Source organism: Camelus ferus, chromosome 12, assembly GCF_009834535.1.
Source record: "Camelus ferus isolate YT-003-E chromosome 12, BCGSAC_Cfer_1.0, whole genome shotgun sequence".
NCBI classification, from domain to species: domain Eukaryota; kingdom Metazoa; phylum Chordata; class Mammalia; order Artiodactyla; family Camelidae; genus Camelus; species Camelus ferus.
Window position 1 is genome coordinate 38,979,909 of NC_045707.1, and position 20,804 is coordinate 39,000,712.

At 46.2% G+C, this 20,804-nt stretch overlaps 1 protein-coding gene and 1 long non-coding RNA gene across 5 annotated transcripts in view; one reads left to right on the top strand and one right to left on the bottom strand.

Moving 5' to 3' along the window:
* Positions 1-20,804, bottom strand: part of CHST11 (carbohydrate sulfotransferase 11) — a 249,545-nt gene that overhangs the window by 132,769 nt on the left and 95,972 nt on the right. For all 4 annotated transcript variants that reach the window (XM_032493452.1, XM_032493451.1, XM_032493454.1 and 1 more), the window contains exon 2: positions 2,082-2,167. In XM_032493452.1, the coding sequence (XP_032349343.1) occupies positions 2,082-2,167 (86 nt within the window). The remainder of the gene's footprint in view (positions 1-2,081; positions 2,168-20,804) is intronic.
* On the top strand, positions 1,639-19,342 carry LOC116667690. Its single transcript, XR_004324675.1, has 3 exons — positions 1,639-1,868; positions 16,010-16,012; positions 19,333-19,342. It is a non-coding gene; the product is annotated as an uncharacterized LOC116667690 (long non-coding RNA).

The window sequence follows — 20,804 nt, forward strand, 5'->3', positions numbered from 1 at the left end:
GCAGCTTACTCAAGTCAACCCTGGAATAATGAAGAGAATCAGACGCAGAAGGCTAACCACACAGGCCCTGCCGGCCCTTTTGTGCCCAGCACGTGGTACACGCAGCACGCAGTGGGGCACTTGTAATAGCGGAGAGAAAAATGAATGAGTGAATGAATGAATGCGTCTGGGAATGAACAAATTTCACAGAGGGCACCGAGCAAAGCACATCTTCTCGTGCAGCACTGCAAGGAAGGAACTGTTAGAACATAAAGGAGGAACGCAGCCTCAGGGCGGCTTAGGGTCTTGCCCACGCTAATGTAGCTGGCAAATGAGGACACCAGGCTTTGAACCCAGCCTAAATTCTAAAGGCAAGGCTTCCAATATTGAAGCCATTCTCATGACCACGATAATGACGAATCATGTTTACACAGCCCGACAGGTCAGTTATTTCCTCCTCCCAACATTCCAGGGAGATGCAAAAGCTGACCCCTAAAGAGAATTCACCACACATTCAAGGTTGCACAAGCAGCTGGCAGTGAAGCAGGAGTTTGAACCTGGACTTTCACGCTTTCAATCAGATATTTGGGGGCACCTGCTAGGGACCAGGGCTAAAGATACAACAGTGACCAGCACAGACAGTCTGTGGACTTCCTGCCCAGAGGGGCTTCAGAAATAGCTCTTCCCATGACACCATATGTTGCCCACAAAATTTCCTCAGGAAAGCAGGAGTGCTTCAGCAGTTTTGTTTTGAAGGAGAAAGTGATCTGAGAGCAGAGGATGTCTACTAAAAGACAGAGAAGGTTTGCACCTCACTAGCACGCGCTGTTTTCCCCATGGCTCACCAGAAACCCTCTCCTCCGTCAACGCTGGTGCTGCCTCTTCCCTAGGACCCCTGTGTGAACAGGCTGGGAGACTTTCCTATAATTACCAGACAAAACTCAAATCCAAATTCCCTGCTGAGTCACCAGAGAGCCCAGTAAAGGAGGCTTCAGGCAATCTGAGTTTACAATGACCTGCCTAATCTGGCCTCATTGTGCTGAGCTCCAAAGTGGTGGGGCTGACAGGGAAGTGAATTCAAAGGGTTAGGCCACCCTTTTTGGCACAAACACAGGAGTCCATTTTTTTCCAGAAGGGAGTGTGGGTGAAAGACAGGAAAGAGATGTGGGATCACAAAGTTCTCAGGCTCATCCTTCTGCAAGACTTCTGGGGATTCAGCACTTTTGAGGACCAAACATTATCTTCCTCCACCAATCACCTTGCTCACAGGAGTATAAAATCAAGAATTTGATACAAATCAAAACTCTGAGATTAGAGTTAAAGCAATACATTTTTCTCCCCTTTGTCAGCAGCTATCAAAGGTCAGCTGATGGGCCACGAGTTGTTCATTCACCAGTTCTTGGCATCACGAGCTAACTAACGTTCCCATAAAAGGACCACCCTTGGAGTCCGCACATCAAGACCCAAACACATCACCAAGGCCATCGCCATGACAGCCAGGTCACCTCTTTGCTCCTAGCTTTCCACAGAGGACAATTTTGCCTTGGTTGGAACTTACTTTGCTCAAAGAGGAACTCTTTCCATCATCAAGTCCGAACTTACCGTGACAGTCACGTAGCAAAAAGTCCCCCCACGAGGGATTCTTGTCAAACTGGTGCAGCGCGGTAGGACTCTTGGGGGCATCGTTGGGCTCGGATAATTGGATGTGGGAGCAGGGCAGTGAGTTCGTCCCCATGTGAGCCTTCTTTGGGGGTACCAAGGGGGAGACCCCACAGCCTGGCAGGCTCTGTAATTTCAGAGTCCCCCTTGCTGGCACCTGTGACCGTGTGGCTCCCAGGGATCCAAAACCTGGGCAGGTCTGAAAGCTCAGTCCAGCACTCCACCAAGCCGTTCCTCTAATACTAACTATCTCTGACTAGAACTTCAGAGCCATTCCGTAGAGGAAGGGTGACCGAGACAGCACCCACGGAAGGTAAAATGGCGAGCAAATCCCCAAAAGAACTGAATTCTGGAGTTTTCCAATCCCACCCTGTAATCCCCCACTCCAAAGAAACCGACACATGGAGACAGAGCCGAGCAGCAAGGCAGGTCGCAAGGCTTACCTGGGTCGGGCTGTACAGCTCCTGCAGGGGGCTTCGCGACCCCTTCCGGCAGCAGATGTCCACACCGAAGGGGCTCCTCCGCATGACTGAGGAGAGAAAGTGAAGGCTCATCAGAAATGGGCAACCAGCGTCTACCAACTGACACAGAAAAAGGCCCAGAGGAGGAGAGAAGAAACGGGGAGGGGGAAGGGAGAGAGACTGGGCTTCTGGCAGAGCTGTTCCTTCGTCCAGCACCACGGGGCCGCTGTGTCTTCCCCAACATTCAGGCCTGTCCACACCCAGAGGGACATAAATCATGCTGAAAATTTTTCCCAGCAAATCCTTGAGAAAATAAGACAGGCATTGGAAACGCTCAAATGAAGCCACTTACAGGATACAGGGTAAAAGTTGTCCCCAGAGAGTGAATTCTGCCAATACCAAGCTGGGTGCTATTTTTAAAATTCTGCACCTCCTCCCTCAGCAACCAGTTATGACCTCTTATTCCTGGTCCCCGAGCTGGGTGGTGAGTTCACCCCAGTGGGAGCCTCCTTTGAGGGTGCTGAGGGGGGGAAATGGCGCAGGGCCTTCCCACTGGCTAAGTCAGAGGCCTGGCCTCCCCAAAGCCTCTTGTAGATAGGTTATTGTTCATGAAAATATTAGGTTAAGGCAGACAGGATGAGGGTGTATGGTTCTAGACTGACAGAGAGAGCTCTTACAATTAATAAAAGAGGGGGAATTAAGCAAACGTCTCAAAAACCCAACAGCACTGAGGACACCAAGAACCGTTTTTAAAAGGAAAGACTCTTTTTTCATTCTTCTTGTTCACAAAACACCTTCAATTCATGCAGTCCCTCACACAGTGTCTAACACATAGTCACCTGCTTGATAATTATTTGTCGAAGGGACAGAGGGAGGGAGGGAAGGACGGAGGAGGGAGGGATGAATTAACGAAGTAACAAGTGCTTTCTTCCCATGCAGGAGGCCGTTTTCCTGTGGAATAACAGGGCGGGGCACAAGCAGAACAAGGAAAGCAGACCCGTGCACGGGTCAAAAGAGTTCAGCCCTGTGTATTGGCAGCAGGGCGGGCAGCCCGCGTTTGGATCTTGACTCCACCTCATACCTGCTGTGCAACCTTATTAGGCAAGATACCTAACCTTTCTGTGCCTCTGTTTCTTCACCTGTAAAATGAAAGTGAGAAAAGGAGCTCCCTCCCTGGGTTGGTTGTGAAGATTAAATGAGTTATTATTCTCTGCACTGGCCAAAAAGTGTTTGTTATAAATTTCTGAAGCTACTGGAGATTATAAACTAGCTTTACACATCACTTAGGACAAAAAGTACCTGCCTCCTGGGAGGGAAAGTGCGAATGTCTCTATTTTTGAGACATCAAGGGAGCTGATGAGAAGTTACCAGACCTCAAGCCAGGCTTTGGGATTCTCTGACAGGAAAGCCAGGCAGCCGAAGAGGGCTGACGGGAGGGGGCTATCGCAGGCCCCTCTGCTCAGAAGCCAATCTGCGGTCAGAAAAGCCAGGAAAGCCATCTCCACAAGTAGCCGATTACTTCTGGAAGGTCTCCAGGCTCCTTCTCATGCAGTTCTCCTTTGACTTGTCCCTCTGAGCCCCATAGGAACCCTGAGAGTGATCATCAGTTCCAAGAAACTTGAAGCCGTCTTCTCTCCTCTCCTTTACTTCCTAGAGCGGGGTCGGCCAACCGTACCCATGAAGGGCGAGCGAGCACTTGGCTTTGAATAATACAGCATATGGGAACTCCTCAGTCTGGCTGGGGCCATGCAGAAGCCGCCCCAGACGGCACAGGAATGAACGGTCGGGGCCGCGTGCCAAAACACCTCCACTTCTGGACACAGAAATCCGAAGTCTATGTAATTCCCACATGTTAGGAGATCTTCTTTTGATTTTTTTCCAAGCGTTTCACAGAAACAGGCGGTGGGCCGGATATGGCCCCTGGGCTGTAGTTTGCTGACCCCTGCCCTCGGGTCGGCAGTACAAGCCCCAAACACACCCGACATGCCCTGTAGCCCCCTCTGGGGAGGGGGGAACCTGCAGGCAAGTGTCCACACATAAAAGCCATTAGAATTTGATTAAGTGGTCCGGGGAAACACTGGTTCTTTGTTCCTCCATGGTTGCCTCGAGAAGAGGGGGGTAAAATCCACGTTGTGTTTTTCTTTAATTTATTACTTCATTTTTCATTTCCACCCCAAACCAGGTAAACTGTTAAATGTATGCAGGTTGCCCTTGGTGCACAATGACATAGCAACACTCTGGAGGAGAAAAAACAGCCATAAAACCTGTAAAGTCATGCCCACCCCGTGCAAGGTTAAATTCTCCCCATGGCGGCAGACAGTCTCCCCAAGACCTGTGGCTACAGGACCGCCACGGAGAAAACCCCACCACACAACCCATTAAAAGTCAGCTTTTATGGGGGCCGTATTATTTCATTGGTTTATGTTTCTAATACGAGGCCTTTAAAATGCTTTGGCCGTGTGGGGCCTGCAACATGGGCCCTTTCCCAAGGCCGTCCGCCCCCACTGCTGCCTGCAGGCCTGCCCATGACTTCACTGGCGCCCGGTGACCCAACTTCGGCACCCCAGGCCACAAAAGCCAAGGGGCCTTGTGTGCTTTTTATGGGGACGATAACAATTCCACCATTTAAGGCGCGCACCTTGTGGGCCAGGCACTTGGTTGACCGTAATCCTTCATACGGTGAGGAAAGGACATGCATTTTACAGATAACCTCTCTGAGCCTCCCTTAACCTCAGGAACTTGACCAAGGTCAAGGCCATGTGGTGGGGAAGTTGCCAAGCTGAGGCTCAAACCTGATTCCTGGGCTCTTTCACACCCAAATGATAACAATGAGGACCTACTGTGTACGTGGGAGGCGAAGGAAGGACCAGCAGTGATACATGCGAGTATATTTATCCTGGTCATGTCTACTGCAGCAGAGGAGGCTGAGTGACCAACACACACAGAGGGTGGCAGCTGACGTTTCGAGAACATCCACGGTGTGCCAAGCAGTTCATGCCTTAACTCACACAACAACCTTACAGGATGGACACCACTACTGTCCCCACCTCACAGATAGGAACACTGTGGCCCAGCAAGGTTAGAGAACTTGTCTAGGTCTTGTGACTAGGCAGAGGTGAAGACAGGATTCCAACATGGGCAGTCCATGCTCTCGGCCACCCTGCTGGACTGATGTCCAGTGCCAGGTTCAAACATTTCAATAGCTTCCTCCTGGCCCAAGACCTGACTGGCTGGCCACTTCTAGGACCAATTTAAAATGTAACCCAGTATTATAGGAGTAGTCAAAATGATGTGATGTGATGGCCAAACTATTAACTATTAGTTTTTCCCTGTATTCATTTTCTTACTCGACAAGATTTTATTAAGCACCTAGGATACACCAGACATTAGGTAAGGGGGGTAAAGACCCTCTCCCACTTATTCATGTCGTTTCTCTGGTGCTTGGCACACAGTAGGTACTCAGAGGTTCATGAATGATCCAGGTTCAAGGCTCCCTTTACACCCATCAGACAGATTGTTTCCTACTATGTATAAAGGAAACTGCCAGGGGCATCAGGCTGCTGTTATTTTTTTCCTTTGAAAATGAAAGGTCTGATGATCAAAACCCCTAAGAGAGGAATCCCTGAGGACATTTAAAGGTGGCCTTCCGCTGTGTGCCCACCACCACGAGTTTTATTTAGCTACAACACTTGTTTTCTCCCTTCTAAACTCAGATCGAGACAGGAGGGAAGAGGGTAGGGCACAACCATTAAAAGCATGACACAGCTGTTGAAGATACAACATAAACTGGTTAGAACCAATGAGGTCCAAGATGGCAGAAGATTTGGCTTCCAATAGACTCTGAGCCTCATTATACGCTCATTGTACTATATTAGCATGCTAAATGACACGCCCACAGATGCCATGACGGTTCCCAGGCTGACCAGAAAAGACCAAAAAGTGGGCAGAGGCCCAATTCCTGGAAACCCCTGCCTCTTCCCCAAACCAGCTGGAATAATCCTCCTACTCCTACTCATTGGCATATGAAATTACCCAGCCCATTAAAAACTAACCACTCCCACACCTCGGGCCGCTGATCCCTCTGAGATGGACGGCATTCTGTCTATGGAACGTGATCTCTCTAAATTTGCTTTCGCTTTACTATGGTTCACTCCTGAATTCTTTCCTGCGCAAGATAAGAACCAGTTAGATTTTCCAGTAAGAAAATCAATAAACTGCAAGACCATTTTGTAAGAATCTCATTGGTCCAATTCACAGTATGATTTCTTGGACCCAGAAACAGTTGTGTATACAGATCTTCCTTGACTTCCAATGGGGTTATGTCCTGAAAAACCCATCATGAATTGAAAATATCATTAAGTCGAAAATGCATTTAATACACCTAACCTACCATCATCACTTAGCCTAGCCTACTTAAACATGCTCAGAATGCTGATATTAGCCTAGAGTTGGGCAAAATCATCTAATACAAAGCCTATTTTATAATGAAGTGTTTAATATCTCATGTAATTTATACTGATAGTGAAAGCCGGAATGGTGTCTGGGTATAGGATGGGTGTTTGTGTATTGGTGGGTTACCCTGGTGATCGCATGCTGACTGGGAGCTGTGGCCCCCGCTGCTCCCAGCATCACCAGAGAGCATCGTATCACATACCACTAGCCTGGGAAAAGATCAGAATTCAAAGTATGGTTTCCACTGAATGTGAACTGGTTTCAACCACATCGTAAAGTTGAAAAATCATAGGTCAAATCATCGTAAGCCAGGAACCGTCACTATGCCAACATACATAAATAAAATTAAAATTAAAATCAATCCGCTGGTATTTGTTGCTTCATGTTACGATGAAGAGCGTGTTTTTAAGTGGACACTCCCCCTCCAGTCAGTCGAGAACAGGTGACAGAAAGTCAGCTAGCGACAAAGGAGTGAAGCCTGTCTCACTCCCTGAGCGGCTCCCTGCAACCCTGCCAGTGTGGCTGGGGCAGAAGGAACTGCAGGATTGTTAATTCAGATCTAAAGACACAAAACTGAAATGCTGCAGGATCCAGGGTGGAAACTCGCTTTTGATGCATTTTGTAAAACCAAAGACATTAGAATTCTCAGGGATTACAGTCTAGCTCCTCCCATTTACAGAAGAAACTCAAGAGAACTTAAGCACTAGGTCTCCAGAGTAGCTGGCAGCAGAGGCAGGGCCGGAACTCAGGTCTTATGAAATACAGCAATAGTCAGTAACAGTCATCATGAGAATGACCATTTATTGAGAATTCAGCAAGTGCCTGATGCCTGACCTGATGCTAAGCCCTTTTCTCACATTGCTTCATTCAATTCTCATGAGAACCCCATAAATTAGAAATACTAAATAATATCACTTATTCCCATTTTACAATCAAGGAAAGGGAAACCCAGAGGGATTAAATAACTTGCCCAAAATCACACCCCCCAGCAAATGGCAGAGCAAGTAGCCAATTTCAACCTTCTGTTTCCAGAACCACCTTATGCTTTAGCTAAAGGCAGGAAGAGATGCTTTTACACTTAGAGCTCCCACCGCAAAAATCAGTGCTCTCACATCCCTCGACACTCAAAGTGAGGCACTTCTCTCCTAAATCACCCAAGTCCAAAAGGGTATGCCTTCCTCCTGCTAGCAAAACAGCTCTGACACCCAGTGGACCTTGGACTGTTTCCAAATCTCCTAATTTGCTAACAGCCCAGGCATAACTCCTCCTCCACCCCACGCCCTGAGTGCAGAGCACCAATGCAGTTACAGAGATGTCTACTCCCAAGGCACTAATTCTTGCTGGTGCCCCGGTGCAGTCCAGTCCAGCCCATCTGTCAAAAGGACGTTGGAACAGGACAGTGACTGAGTCAGTCTCATCGAGTCAGAACAAGGGTGAGTGATACCCAGCTCCCTCAGAGGGTTACTTCCATCAGGACGGGTCATTCTGCTTTTAGCTGCAGGGCCCACAGCCTGCCCTGAAAGTCACTATGTCACAGTTCTTCCCCATCCTCTTCAGAGGTCACAGAACTGAGGCTAGAGTGACCAACTGTCTTAGTTTGTCCAGGACTGAGGACATTCCTGGAACTCAGGACTTCTGGTGCTAAAACCAGGAAAGTCCCAGGCAATCCAGGACAATTGCATCACCCGACAGCACTCTTTGGAATAAGAAGGTTGGAGAGTGGGTGTCAACCAGAACTGGATTCAAATTCTGGTTTAGTCTTGGGATGTTGGGTCAATGTCCTCATCTCTGAAACTCAATGTTAAACTGTCTAAATCCTGGGTGGGGGGATTAAATGAAAATGTAAACTAGCCTGGGACCTGGCCCCCAAAAGTGTCCATGAGAAAAGTCCCGGGCCTGGATCCTACCCGTAAGCTCTGCCGCCATGCAAAGAGCCTCCCTTTGAACATGGTTTCCCTGGACCTCAGAATTCTCCCTGGTCAGGTTAAAAGGTAAAGCCAGGTGATCTCTAAGTCCCTTCTGACTCAGAATTCCTAATTTCTAAGCACAGGGCAGCAGGAGGTCTCTCTGGACAACCACACGTTAAAATAGCCCTGGAGAAGGGCAGGGTAGAAGGGGCAAGGGTGGGGGCAGAGGAGCCAAGTGAGAGTTAAGCAGGTTTGGGGGAAGGAGGGAGAGAAGAGTATGGGGCCAGGAGAGGCTACGAAAGAAAAAACAACACTTGGCTGTGAAACAAACAGATGTCCCATCAGTTTCCTCCTCTGTTTACAATCTGCCACCACAGGTGGCCATCCTGCTTGAGACTACATGGTTTTTTGTATGGAAAGATACCATCTACAAATAACAGTAATAATGATAGTAATAAATGGGGATGCCTTCCCTCCCTGTATGGAAGCAGGGCAGGAGACCTCCCCTGCTAGCAAGGGCCATGGGGGTAGTTCTCAGATCAAAACCCTCTTGTCTCAGTCACCCAGGGCTCTGGCCTCAAATTCCATCAGGAGGGAATTGGGTGAGGAAATCTCAGAGTGGGCAACTCTGCCGCCTTCAAAGATTTCTCACATTCTTTTGAGTTCAGCATCACCCTTGGTACCACCACTCTCCTTTTTTTTCCCTTTTCTTTTTTTAAGTGGAGGTACTGGGGGTTGAACTCAGGACCTCATGCATGCTAAGCACATGCTCTACCACTGAGCTATATACCCTCCCCTCCAAAAACTCCCTGACTTAGATACCTTGAGAGTCAGGTCAGGGATAAGAGTGCCTTGAGGCTGAGGTTCCACTTGAGGTTGCAAATGAGCCGAACACATTAAACACTGATAAAGAGAATTCATGACTTCCATTCCTAAAATTCCCTCCCCAGTGTTTCCCACCATAGCAGACACCACCCCTATGCACCCGGCTGGGCAGACCAGACGCCAGGAGTCATTCTTAATTCCCCTCCCTCACCCGCCATCATCCCTCTCCCTGCCATCAGCTCCTCACCACCAGGTCCCTTTTTATGGGAAGCCCCATAAAAAGACTGGCAGGACCCCCAGGCAGGGCCACTGCTCTCCTCCCAGCACCGTGCGATTCCCTCGCCCAGAGGCCTCTATCTCACTTTTTGCCTCTAAAGCGGCTAACTTACACCTAAAATTCTATTGGTTCCCTGAGCTCATTTCTGATTGGTTATTTCCTTCACTTCTGATTGGTCCACTTCCCTAACTTCTGATTGGTCCATTTGTAGTACTTCATTTGCATGGAGCTCACTCCTGATTGGTTATTTCTCTCACTCCCTGATTGGTCCTATTTCTACAAAGCTTGTTTCTGGTTGGTCAACTTCTGTTATACTTTATTTGCATATGATGTTGCAAAGTGTAAAACTGGCAGCCTATAAAAGGCCTGTGTAAACCTACAGAGGAGGTCCAGAGCTTGGAGTGTCAACTCCTCTGGGCCTGCTGGGATAATAAACCTGAGTTCTCCAACTCTCTGAGTGCTGCTTGGTCTCTCGCCCAGATCCAGGTTGCTGTCACAACTGAGCTGTAACACATTTTTCTGCAACAGTTCAAGTACCATCACTGCCACCTGCACTAGGACAAATCCTCTTAATTGGCCCCCCTGCTGCCACCTTGACCTCCCTACTCTATTCCCTGTCAATGGCCAGAATAATCTTCTCCAAATATAAATCAGGTAACAGCATCCTCTCTACCTCAAAATCCTCCCACCACCTTAGAACAAAATCCCAGTCCTTTCCATGGCCTAGGAGGCCCCATGACCTAGCTCCTGCCTGCCTTTCACCCTTCCTCCAGCGACCACCATCCTATCCTCTGTTTCTATGAATGTGACCACTTCTAGGTACTTCATATAAGTGGAATCATACAATGTTTGTCCTTTTGTGTCTGGATTATTACATTGAGCATGATGTCTTCAAGGTTCATACATGGTGGATCATGTGTCAGAATCTCTTTCAAAGGCTGAGTGCTATTCCACTGTACATCTGTCTACATTTTGTTTATCCATCATCTGTTGATGGACACTTGGGTTGGCTCCACCTTTTGGCTATGGTGAATAACGCTGCTATGAACACGAGTGTTGAATCCCTGCTGGGGTTTTGCTTTCTAAGCCGTCTTGCTGGTGCCTGGAATGTGAACCTGAGAAGGGCCAAGAGGCAGCAGGATGAGTGCGTTGGCTGAGGGCCTCCAAGCGGGCGCTGTGAAGATGGTAGGTGGTCACAGGGTATGACCTCAGAACCAGATGGTGGCCTCGAGCCAGACACCACCACGAGAAGTCTTCAGTCAGCTCTCCCTTTAAGTAGGTACTAGAGCAGGGAGCCTGGTGGGTAGGCAAGGAATCTGAATGGAATGAAGCCACTTGGTGGGGTTTGGTCGTCCATGGAGAGACATCTGAATTAGGTAGTAAGTGACTTGAGTCTGGGTCATGGGCTGTGAGAGAGCCCCCCCCCCCCCCAGTCGGAGGCGGAACTCAACTCCCCTGCCAAGGGTTGGCTCACAAAGAAACCTCAAGCCAATGAGGGAGAAACCCAAAAAATTGCTGGAGAAGGGGACCCCAACATTGTTCGAGATGTCAAAATTGTTTTCTTACAAACCTAGTATGATTTCAAATTAAGTACCAAAAATGTCCAAAACAGACAAATATATAGACACAGAAAACAGGCTAGTGGTTTTCTAAGGCTGGGAGTGGGAGTGGCGAGGAACAATAAACAGACACAGAAATTCTTTTCAGGACGATGGAAATGCTCTAAAGTTAGATTGTGATGATGGTTGTAGAGCTCTGTAAACATACTAAAACTCACTGACTTCTACACTTAAAATAAGGGAATTTTATATATAAATTATATTTCATTAAGGCTATTTTAAAAAATAAGTACATAAATTTTTTTAAAAACCCGTAAGATTAATCTTTTCAAGATGCTAACCTAGTTGAGTAGAAGGATCTACCTTGCCATACCAATATGAAGAATTCAACTAAATAATTTATGTGACTCGAGATTTTAAGTTGAAACCTTCTAAGTTTACATATAATGTTGGAGCATTTCAGAAACTTTAGGTATCTAAGCTTGAAGTATTTGACTTACATTAAAGTACTTGTTAATCAGACATGTGAAGTACTCAAAAAAGAAATTAAATATAAGACATTTTAAATGCAATTTAAAATGTTAAAAGGAGGTTAAGTTGGTTCAAGGGTCAACTATTGATCAGTGTACATAAATATAAATCTAGTAAATTTCTACAGTTATAAGTCAAAGTGTAAGAGTCTCAACTTTAAAGGCTAGCTTGCTAGATCTGTAACTTTAAGTTTTTTAGAAGCTTCTTTTGTATACAACTTTCACACTCAATTGCATGAAAACACATTAACAGAGAATTTACAGGAATTGGCACCTTCGGGCTAGTCTAACAGTGGAGTGGACTGAGCATCTCGGGTGAAGGAAGAGCAGCCCCCGCCCCAAACCTCAGCACAAATTCTGTTCCCAAAAACCCTTACAGCAGTGGCTGAATTTTATTGTTGAGAAACCTAAGAGCCTGCGGAAACGCACAGTTTAAGGAATTAAACTGGCGGCTATCCTAGGAAAGCCCTTATAAATTACCTTTTATGTTCACCTACATAAAACTAGAGACAGCACAGCAGTCCGGATCGTGTTAATTACATTCCACACACCTCGAATGAGTAATTATGGGCATTGTACAGTTAATTTTCATTTACCTTTCCTTGCCTGCTGGAGAATTGCTACACTCTCCCCTGCAGTTTCCTTGGAACGCTTAAAATTTATTTTGCAGTGATGCAGATAATATGCCAAAATACTTTCTTCCCTGTGGCTAGTGCTCCAAGTCTGATTTTACGACCGGAGACATTTACATCTGCCTCCGGGGTTCCCCTACAGCTTCAGAAACGTGGTATAAGGAATAACTTGGCTGCTTGAGAAGGCAAATATTCTACAGAATCTTTACTCAAGCTACTCAAGCGTGACGGGTCCCTAACCCCAAACCTACCCTCTCCAGTTGAGTAGCCAAAGCTGATTGGCTCCAGGCAGGATCATTTCATGCTGAAACAGTCTGGCTGTACCAGGCAACCCCATCTCTCTCACAGAGCTCCACTCAGTCCCCACCATGCAGCCATCTCGAAGGCCCAAGGGAATTGTCACCTGTCCTGTCTCTCTCTCAAAGCCACCTGGGCAAAACATGGTCCTACCTGGGCTTCTGCCTTCTTCCCCTTTTCTCTACCCTGTCTGAGAACGCAGGGAGGGGCTCTGGCCAAGACCATAGTGTCATAGACTGAATAGTGTCCCCCTAAATTCATGTCCTCTCAGAACTGCAGGACGGAGCCTTACTTGGATATAGGGTTTTTGCAGATGTTATTAAATTAAGAGAGGTCGTCCTGGATGAGAATGGGTCCTAAATCCAATGACTGGGGTCCTGGTAGGAGAGGAGAGGATACAGAGGGACACACAGTGGTGCTTAGTTATGGCAGCTCTAGCAAACAAACACACATGGGTTCCTTGACAAGATCCTCAATCTCTTGGCTTCAGTCACCTCATCGGCACAATGTGGGTAATGATATGCCCATGCAGTAGGGGCGTGGTGAGGACTAAATAAACTCATGCACATCAAGTGTTTGGAACAGCACCTGGCCCGAGGTAAGTGCTCAATAAGCTATAGTTAGCTGACCACTCCTGATGTCTGGTACTTTCTCTGTCTAATTATCCCCTAATAGAGCCCCTCAAAATCCTCTTCTATTCCAACCTCAAATTCACAGTTGTGCACATGATATACACATGTTAATCTGTGGACATTAGGTTATTTCACAGATCAGAGAGGAACTATGATGCTGTTGATGGACGGAAGGACTTGGTGAGGCACAATGGGTATCTAACCATTTTGCTCAAAACAAGCGTGAGGCAGGTGCAGGACACTGAAGTGGGGGTGTGAACAGATGGCATGAGTACCTTTTCTCCAGAGGCCGGAGACAGCTAGAAAGAGACTGCTTCCCACAGGGAAAGACAAGCTGACAGTAATAAAGAGCTGGAGCCTTCCAAGGCAGCCAGCCACCCATCGACACGCATCCGTATTTTCATTTCCATATGTCTAGATGAGTTAAACATGGAAATTATCTTTTTAATTGTTCATTTGTATTATTTTCTCCTGACATTTTTCTGGCACAAGATGCTACCAGAGAGAACACTGATTTTAAAAATATCCCCATATGCCCTATGTCACTGGAACTGTGAAGATGCTTACAGCCTTCAACTACAGCAATTTCCCTCTTGGGAAATTACACCACGGGAATAATTCAACAGAAGCTAAAAGATTAATGCACAAAGATGTTCACTATATATTTCTCTTCCAATGGCCCCAAATTGTAAACACTCTAAGATGTCCAAGATCAGAGGAATAATCTCATAAATCACAGTCCACTTAGGTATGTCATTAACAAATCACAGTATATTCACTGCTCAAAAAATGATACTGTTATTAAAAGTAATAACATGAAGACATGGAAACGGAGTTTAAGTTAAAGCAGCGGAATTCATAATAGTATGAGGACCAGGATCTTGGCTATGGAAATATATACTTACGTATAAAGATGACAACCTCAACAGACATTTCCCCAGTGAAGACACACAGATGGCCAACAGGCACATGAAAAGATGCTCAATGTCGCTAATTATCAGAGAAATGCAAATCAAAAGTACGATGAGGTATCACCTCACACCAGTCAGAATGGCCATCATTAAAAAGTCCACAAATAATAAAAGCTGGAAAGGGGTGGAGAAAAAGTAACCCTCCTACACTGCTGGTGGGATTGCAAATTGGTGCAGCCACTATGGAGGACAGGATGGAAATTCCTTAAAAAACTAAAAATAGTGACCCTATGATCCAGCAATCCCACTCCTGGACATATATCTAGAGGACACTCCAATTCAAACATGCACCCCAATGTTCATAGCAGCACTATTCACAATAGCCAAGACATGGAAGCAACCTAAATGTCCATCGACAGATCATTGGATAAAGAAGTTGTGGCATGTGTATGCGTGTGCGCGTGTGCACACACACACACACTGGAATACTACTCAGCCACAAAAAGGAATGAAATAATGCCATTGGCAGCAACATGGATGGACCTGGAGATCATCAAACCTAAGTGAAGTCAGAGAAACGCAAATATCATATGATATCCCTTATATGTGGAATCTAAAGAAAGACATAAATGAACTTATTTACAAAACACAAAGACTTACAGACATAGAAAGCAAACTTATGGTTACCAAAGGGGAATGGGGGTGGGGTAAATTAGGAGTTTGGAAATAGCAAGTACAAACTAGTATATACAGAATAGATAAACAAGGTCCTACTGTACAGCACAGGGAACTATATTCAAGAGCTTGTAATAACCTATAATGAAAAAGAATATATATATATATATAAAACTGAATCACAATTCTGTACACCAGAAATTTATCCAACACTGTAAACTGACTACCCTTTAATTTTTAGAAAAATGAAAACAATTGTTAGAGTGGCTTTTATGCCTTCTTCCACGTTATCATTTTTCTCAACTTAAAAATGATGACTTTAATACAATACTAGATACAAATCAAGTCTTAGTGTTAAAGGTGCTATTGGAAAGCCAGAGGAGTTCTAAATAAAAAGTTGGAATGTCCCCAAAGAAGACCCCAGAATTATCTGCAGCCACTAATGTGGATATTTTTCCCCAACAGATCTTTGAAAAAATTAGAACGCTTAATTTCTGCATGTGTCAGGACAATATGTTGCTTAAGTGTAACTTATGTTGCTGCCATCAAGAAGTGGTGCAGGGGTGAGTCAGATAAAAGCAGGTGCCAGAGGAGATCTGAAAATGAATGTCGGGGAGAGGGGCTCAGGACAGGGGCAGAGAAGGCACACTGGGGCTTCAGGGGAAGGTAGGCTGCACCTCGAATGTTATTCGTCTTGAAACACAGTCAGAGGGAAAAGATCAGCTGTATCCTATTACGCATGCCCACGCTCCCATTTCTCCCCTTCCCTGCCTCCCCGCTAGGGAATCCAAGATGCAGTGCTGAACCTCACTCCGAAGTTCATAGTCCCTCCGAAGACATGCAGTGGGATGGGAATGAACCCAAAGAGGGGAAAGAAAGCACCCGAGCTACTGTAGCAAATTTCCCCAGGGAAATGTTTCACATTTTGAGACTTACTTAAAAAAGAAAAAAGCTTTGTGACAATATGGAGAGACAGAGTCCCATCTTGCTTCAAAAAGTAAGGAAGTTATGCACAAGATCCTTGTTGCCATGATCAGCAAGAAGGTCTGGCCCCTTGGGATGCAGCAGGCACATCCAGGGTTTAAATACTAAACCCTGGGTTTAGATATTAAAATTCCTTCAGTGTCAGCCAGGCAGCCTCTATTCGTGCAGGCAAATTCAAAAGCTGTAAAACAATAGGAAGGTGGTTTGCAAATGATTCTAGCTACAAGAGGATGTGAGAGCCACTTGCTTGTCAGTATATATGAGACGTGGCCAGGTGTGTTAGAAAAGGCCCTGGTTCAGGGCTCACAGCCACCTACTATCTGGGTGATCCGGGGTGAAGGGGCCAGGAACAAGCAGAACATATTTTGAGGTCCTATTATATGCCATGCTGAATGCCAGGCACTTTAGTAAATGTTGTTTAACCTCCCCTTCCTTGTTACCATCCTGAAATGTGTTACCATTCCCATTTTACAGATGAGGAAACAAATGCAGAGAGGTATTTGCAAAGGAGTCACACAGTCAGTAACTGATAGACTCTCTAGACTGATAGAGCAGGTAAATGTTTATTACTCTGAGTTATCAATAGAGATCTACCTCATGTAGGAGAGGAGGGGGAGCAGAGCTGACACAAAACACACAGAAAGCAGCATTTCACGACTGTGGGTCCATCCCTTAGTAAGAGTAAGAACGTGAAAATATGTTGATGACATTTAAGTTACTTACTAAAAGTCATGGAGCAGAGTTAACATGTCTGACACAGCTGGGTCCAAATGCTGACATCAGAGTATTCAAACACCATGGACTTCATTGCCAGGGAGTAGAGCAAAGTGGCTTAAGATGTTAGCTCTAAGGGTGATGGAATTCCTGCTTCCACCTGGGCTCCTCCACTGGCCAGCTGAGCGTTCATTCTTCTGCAGGAGTCTTAACCCCTCTGTGCCCCAGTTTTCTCACCAGTAAGATGGGAGCAAGAGAATTTACTTTTTAAGGTCATCAGGAAGTTCACATGAGATGAAAGCACCGAATACATTGCTGGTCATGATTCTAATGTGCACATGTTTTTGTTTTTTAACTTCTCTGAAATCGAGGTGCACCTCAGAATTACAGCCTTTTTACACTGGACAAAATAGGACATGATAATGTTGATGATGACGACGATCCCTGACTCCCTTCACAGATCTACTGGCCTCCTCCCATCCCTATGCCTCATCTTAAAGCCCAAACCCCTGAAAGGGATGTATTCCTTCTCTCCCCCTCTCCCTCCCTCTCAATTGGCTGCAAGTTTGATGCTTTCTTTTATAAGCCAAGACGAATATCCTCAGGTCCAAATGACAAAGTGCCACAGCATCAAAATGCCTTGTATTCTCTGAGGGTGACCCCAAAGAGACAGCTCAGTGCCCAAGCCATTCATCACAATGCCAAGGCCCCTGCCCCCGTATCCCTAATGGCAGCAGAAGCCACCACATCCTGTAAGTATCGGGCAGAATGGGGTACAGTGGGTCCTTAGCAGAATCAAGAAAGACCCTCTATTATAAGGCCCAATCTTCCTCCAAATAACTGCCCTGGCTCTTGCTGAAGCCCGAAATCCCATACAGCGCTCCTTTACATGATTGGTTTCTAGTTAACTCTCTGATGTTTAGCCACTAAATCAAATAATAACCAGCTTTCTAAAAGTCTGAAAACCCACATCAAAAACAAACAGGGATAGAATTTTCTCAATTATCAAGCTTTTCTTCCATACACTTTGTTAAACAGCTGACGTAGTTATGCTTAAAATATACATGGACAGATGTATACATATGTAGATGTAGTACTAATATCTCAAAACTATTAACACAGCGCAGTGACTGCCAGGTGATCCTCCGTCTCATCAAGTTGGAGGTTGTTCCTCCAGGAGAAGGTAAAGGAGCTCAGCACCCCTGGGAGCAGGACCCAAGTCCCTAAGCGTGAGGATGCAGGATGCAATCGCTGACGAGAAGTTCTGATGGGAGAAGCAGGCTCCTGGATGTCCATGGTCGAGGCTGAGTGACTTCACAGAGAGGGAAGTCAGGACAGAAGTGGGAGGACCACAGAAACAGAGGGAAGACACTTTGGCCTTTCACTTCCTTCTAATGGCAATAAATGTCAACACTTGTTTTTCACAATGAGCATGTTGGAACCTCAGATTCTGAGCTGTTCACTCAAGCAAGCCAACAATAAGAACTGTGAAAAACCCTCTTCCCTCCAACTGAAGTAAGGAGCTTCGGAGGACTGAGCACCCGTTTCTTGACAAAAATCATCCCGGCCCCAGCTACCTCACAGAAGCAGAATATAACAAGCACGGGGGAGAAGAATGGGGTTCTTTACTTCCAGAAGCTTTTCCTGAGGCACGATTCTCGCCCTGCTGCAGAAGTTGAAGGCTCAGCTCCAAATTTGTCCACCCTGCTCTAATTGGACCTGACAGACCGAGTCTTCATTCACCCTTCTCTTAATTTATCCACAATCAACATGTCTACGGTTCATGAGAGTTTAAAACTCCAACTGAAAATATGAAATTGAGTCTCGTGGCATTTGGAAACAGGACGCTTACATTCAAACCTAATTGACCTAATTAAACCCTTTTGATTTAACATCCCTGAGCTTTATTTCACTAGCCCATGCATGCAGTCAGAGCTTTTGGCTTCGCTGTGGCTGGAGAATACTGGGAACTTTACTCAAATTGAGAAACCAATCTTTAGTTTCAATTTTCTTTTATACTCTTGCTGAAGCCTAGACTCTTCCTTCCTGATAACAGAAACCACAAGGTATTTAATTCCCCCAAACCTATATAATGTACAAGGGGAAAGTCACTAACAATTTCTGGCATCAATTCCCTACTGAAATAACTGAAGGGCCACGAAGGCAAAAACCAAATGGTTTTATTCAAAGTTCAGGCCTTTTTCTTCAAATGTCTATCAGAAATAAAAGGGACCTATTACTTAGGGTTGATCTTACGTGACCATTATCTGTGGCCTTCAATTACAGACAACCATTCCGTGTCCCTCTCAATGATCAATGCTGGTGGACAGTGTGATGCTACAAGCCACTCAGAAGCAGCAGGTGTTCCAAAACGTGGCTTCCAGTCAGCCAGGACTGCTGGACAGTCTTCCTGGACTTCCAGCTTTTACCTCCAGTTACATCTAGCCTCAACAGTTACTCAGACTACCTTGCATCTTGTGAGCACAACTGCAGAATCAGGGCTGAGGGTCTGAGGGACACAGCCCAGGGGACAGGTCCACACACCAGCACTTGGAAGTTGCCCACGTTGGAATGTATTCAGACTCCTGAAACTGCCTTGGAGGTGAAAGAGTAAATAAGCCTATTCCTGACACGAGACTGGTAATAACGAATGCCTGTCTAGCTGTCTGCCTAGTCTGATGGGCCTTCCACACGCACCCTCACTGCCTCTCGTTTTAAAAAGGAAAACTCCAAGATCAGAGAGGTTCCATGATGCAAGAATCATGGCATCTCCCTTCTACCGATGAGGAAACGGAGGTTCGGGGAGGTAAGTGACTTGTCCAGAGGTGCAGAGCTAAGCGGAAGAGCAGAGACTCAGATCCAGGTAACTCAGGCCCAGATTCAGTCTTACTCCCTTCTACACAACAGTTGCCTCCCGTGTGAAAGTTAAAAAAAAAAAAAAGGGAGAGAGGGGGGTTATGTATGGAAAGAAATATTCACTGAGCAGCCACACTGTCCTGGGACCACAGAGGTGAAGGAGAGCTGATGCAGCCCTCGTTGAGCTTCAAGGATCAACAGTGCCCTTTGTCGTTCTTCTGGCATCTTTCTTGGCTTCTTTAAGGGTGACGTGGAAACGGAAGCATGTAATAAAGCCCCTTACTAGGTACCTGGGCACCATCTCATGGCCTCTTCCTTTTGTCAGAGACTGTGCTAAACTCCTTTTGTGTCTCCCACTTGGAGTGGGGCCAGTACAAAATAAGTTCTCGATAAACATTTAGTACTTGGCCCATTAATATCTGGTTTTGCCACTGAGATGACTGCACATCCCAAGAGCCCAGAGCCTTCCTAGAAGTTTTTACTCGGGCATGTGAGGAGTCTGGTTCTCGTGTGGTGATCCATCTCCAGGTAACACAGCCAGCTTTCCGTGCTTCCTCAAGCATCCCCATCACAGAGGGCTCTGTTGAGTTCTCTCCATAGCTGACACCTGAGTCACTTCCCAGACCAAAAGGACAGTGATGAAATAACATCGGACGGGACTTCAGAATTCTGGGACAGGATAAGCCATGCCAGAAAGCTGATGACTCAGTCTCCTGCTTTTCAACCAGCTTTGCTCCCATCCTGGAGAGAGAGCCAGTGTACCTAGGGCTCTCATCGAACCGAGGCAAGAGGCTCCAAGTATAATCAGGAAGAAAAAGATCTCAGGGAAGGAACTCAAAGAGAAAGGTCTGCTCAGGAGCAAAGATCAACTCCACCCAGATACAGGAAAAGGCAAAGGCACAACACATATAAATGAACTTGGAAAAACTTCTCAAGTCAGGAAAACGTATCTGCAGGTTTGTTACACTGTAAGCCATCCAGTTGTTGGAAGCTGGAGTTCAAGGTCTAGAAAGGTCTGACACAGCGGAAGGCCAGTGGGCTGCAGACCAGGAAGCCAGTGCTGGGCTGTGTTCCTCACTAGCAGTGTGACCTTGGGTAAGGACCCACCCTCTTTTCTCAGTCTCAATTTCCTCATCTTTAAGTAAAGGGGGGTTACTCCATTTAAGATCCCTTCCAGCTGCAAAATTCAATACTTCTGTAACTCTTAGTCCGCTCTCCAGCTCAGTGCCCTCCCCTCCACTGCTGCAAGGCTCACCCAATTCCATTGGCAACGTGCTCTACCACCGAACAGGCCAGCCTTTGTAGACCTCCTCAGAGCGGTAACCACAGAAATAAACCCAAATGCACCCAAAAATGTAAATGGGTCGTGGTGCTCTCACATGTATGAAGTCAGCAGTGTGAAATGTACAACAAGAGCATCTACAGATCTTTTGTTGACACAAAGTAAAAAAGAA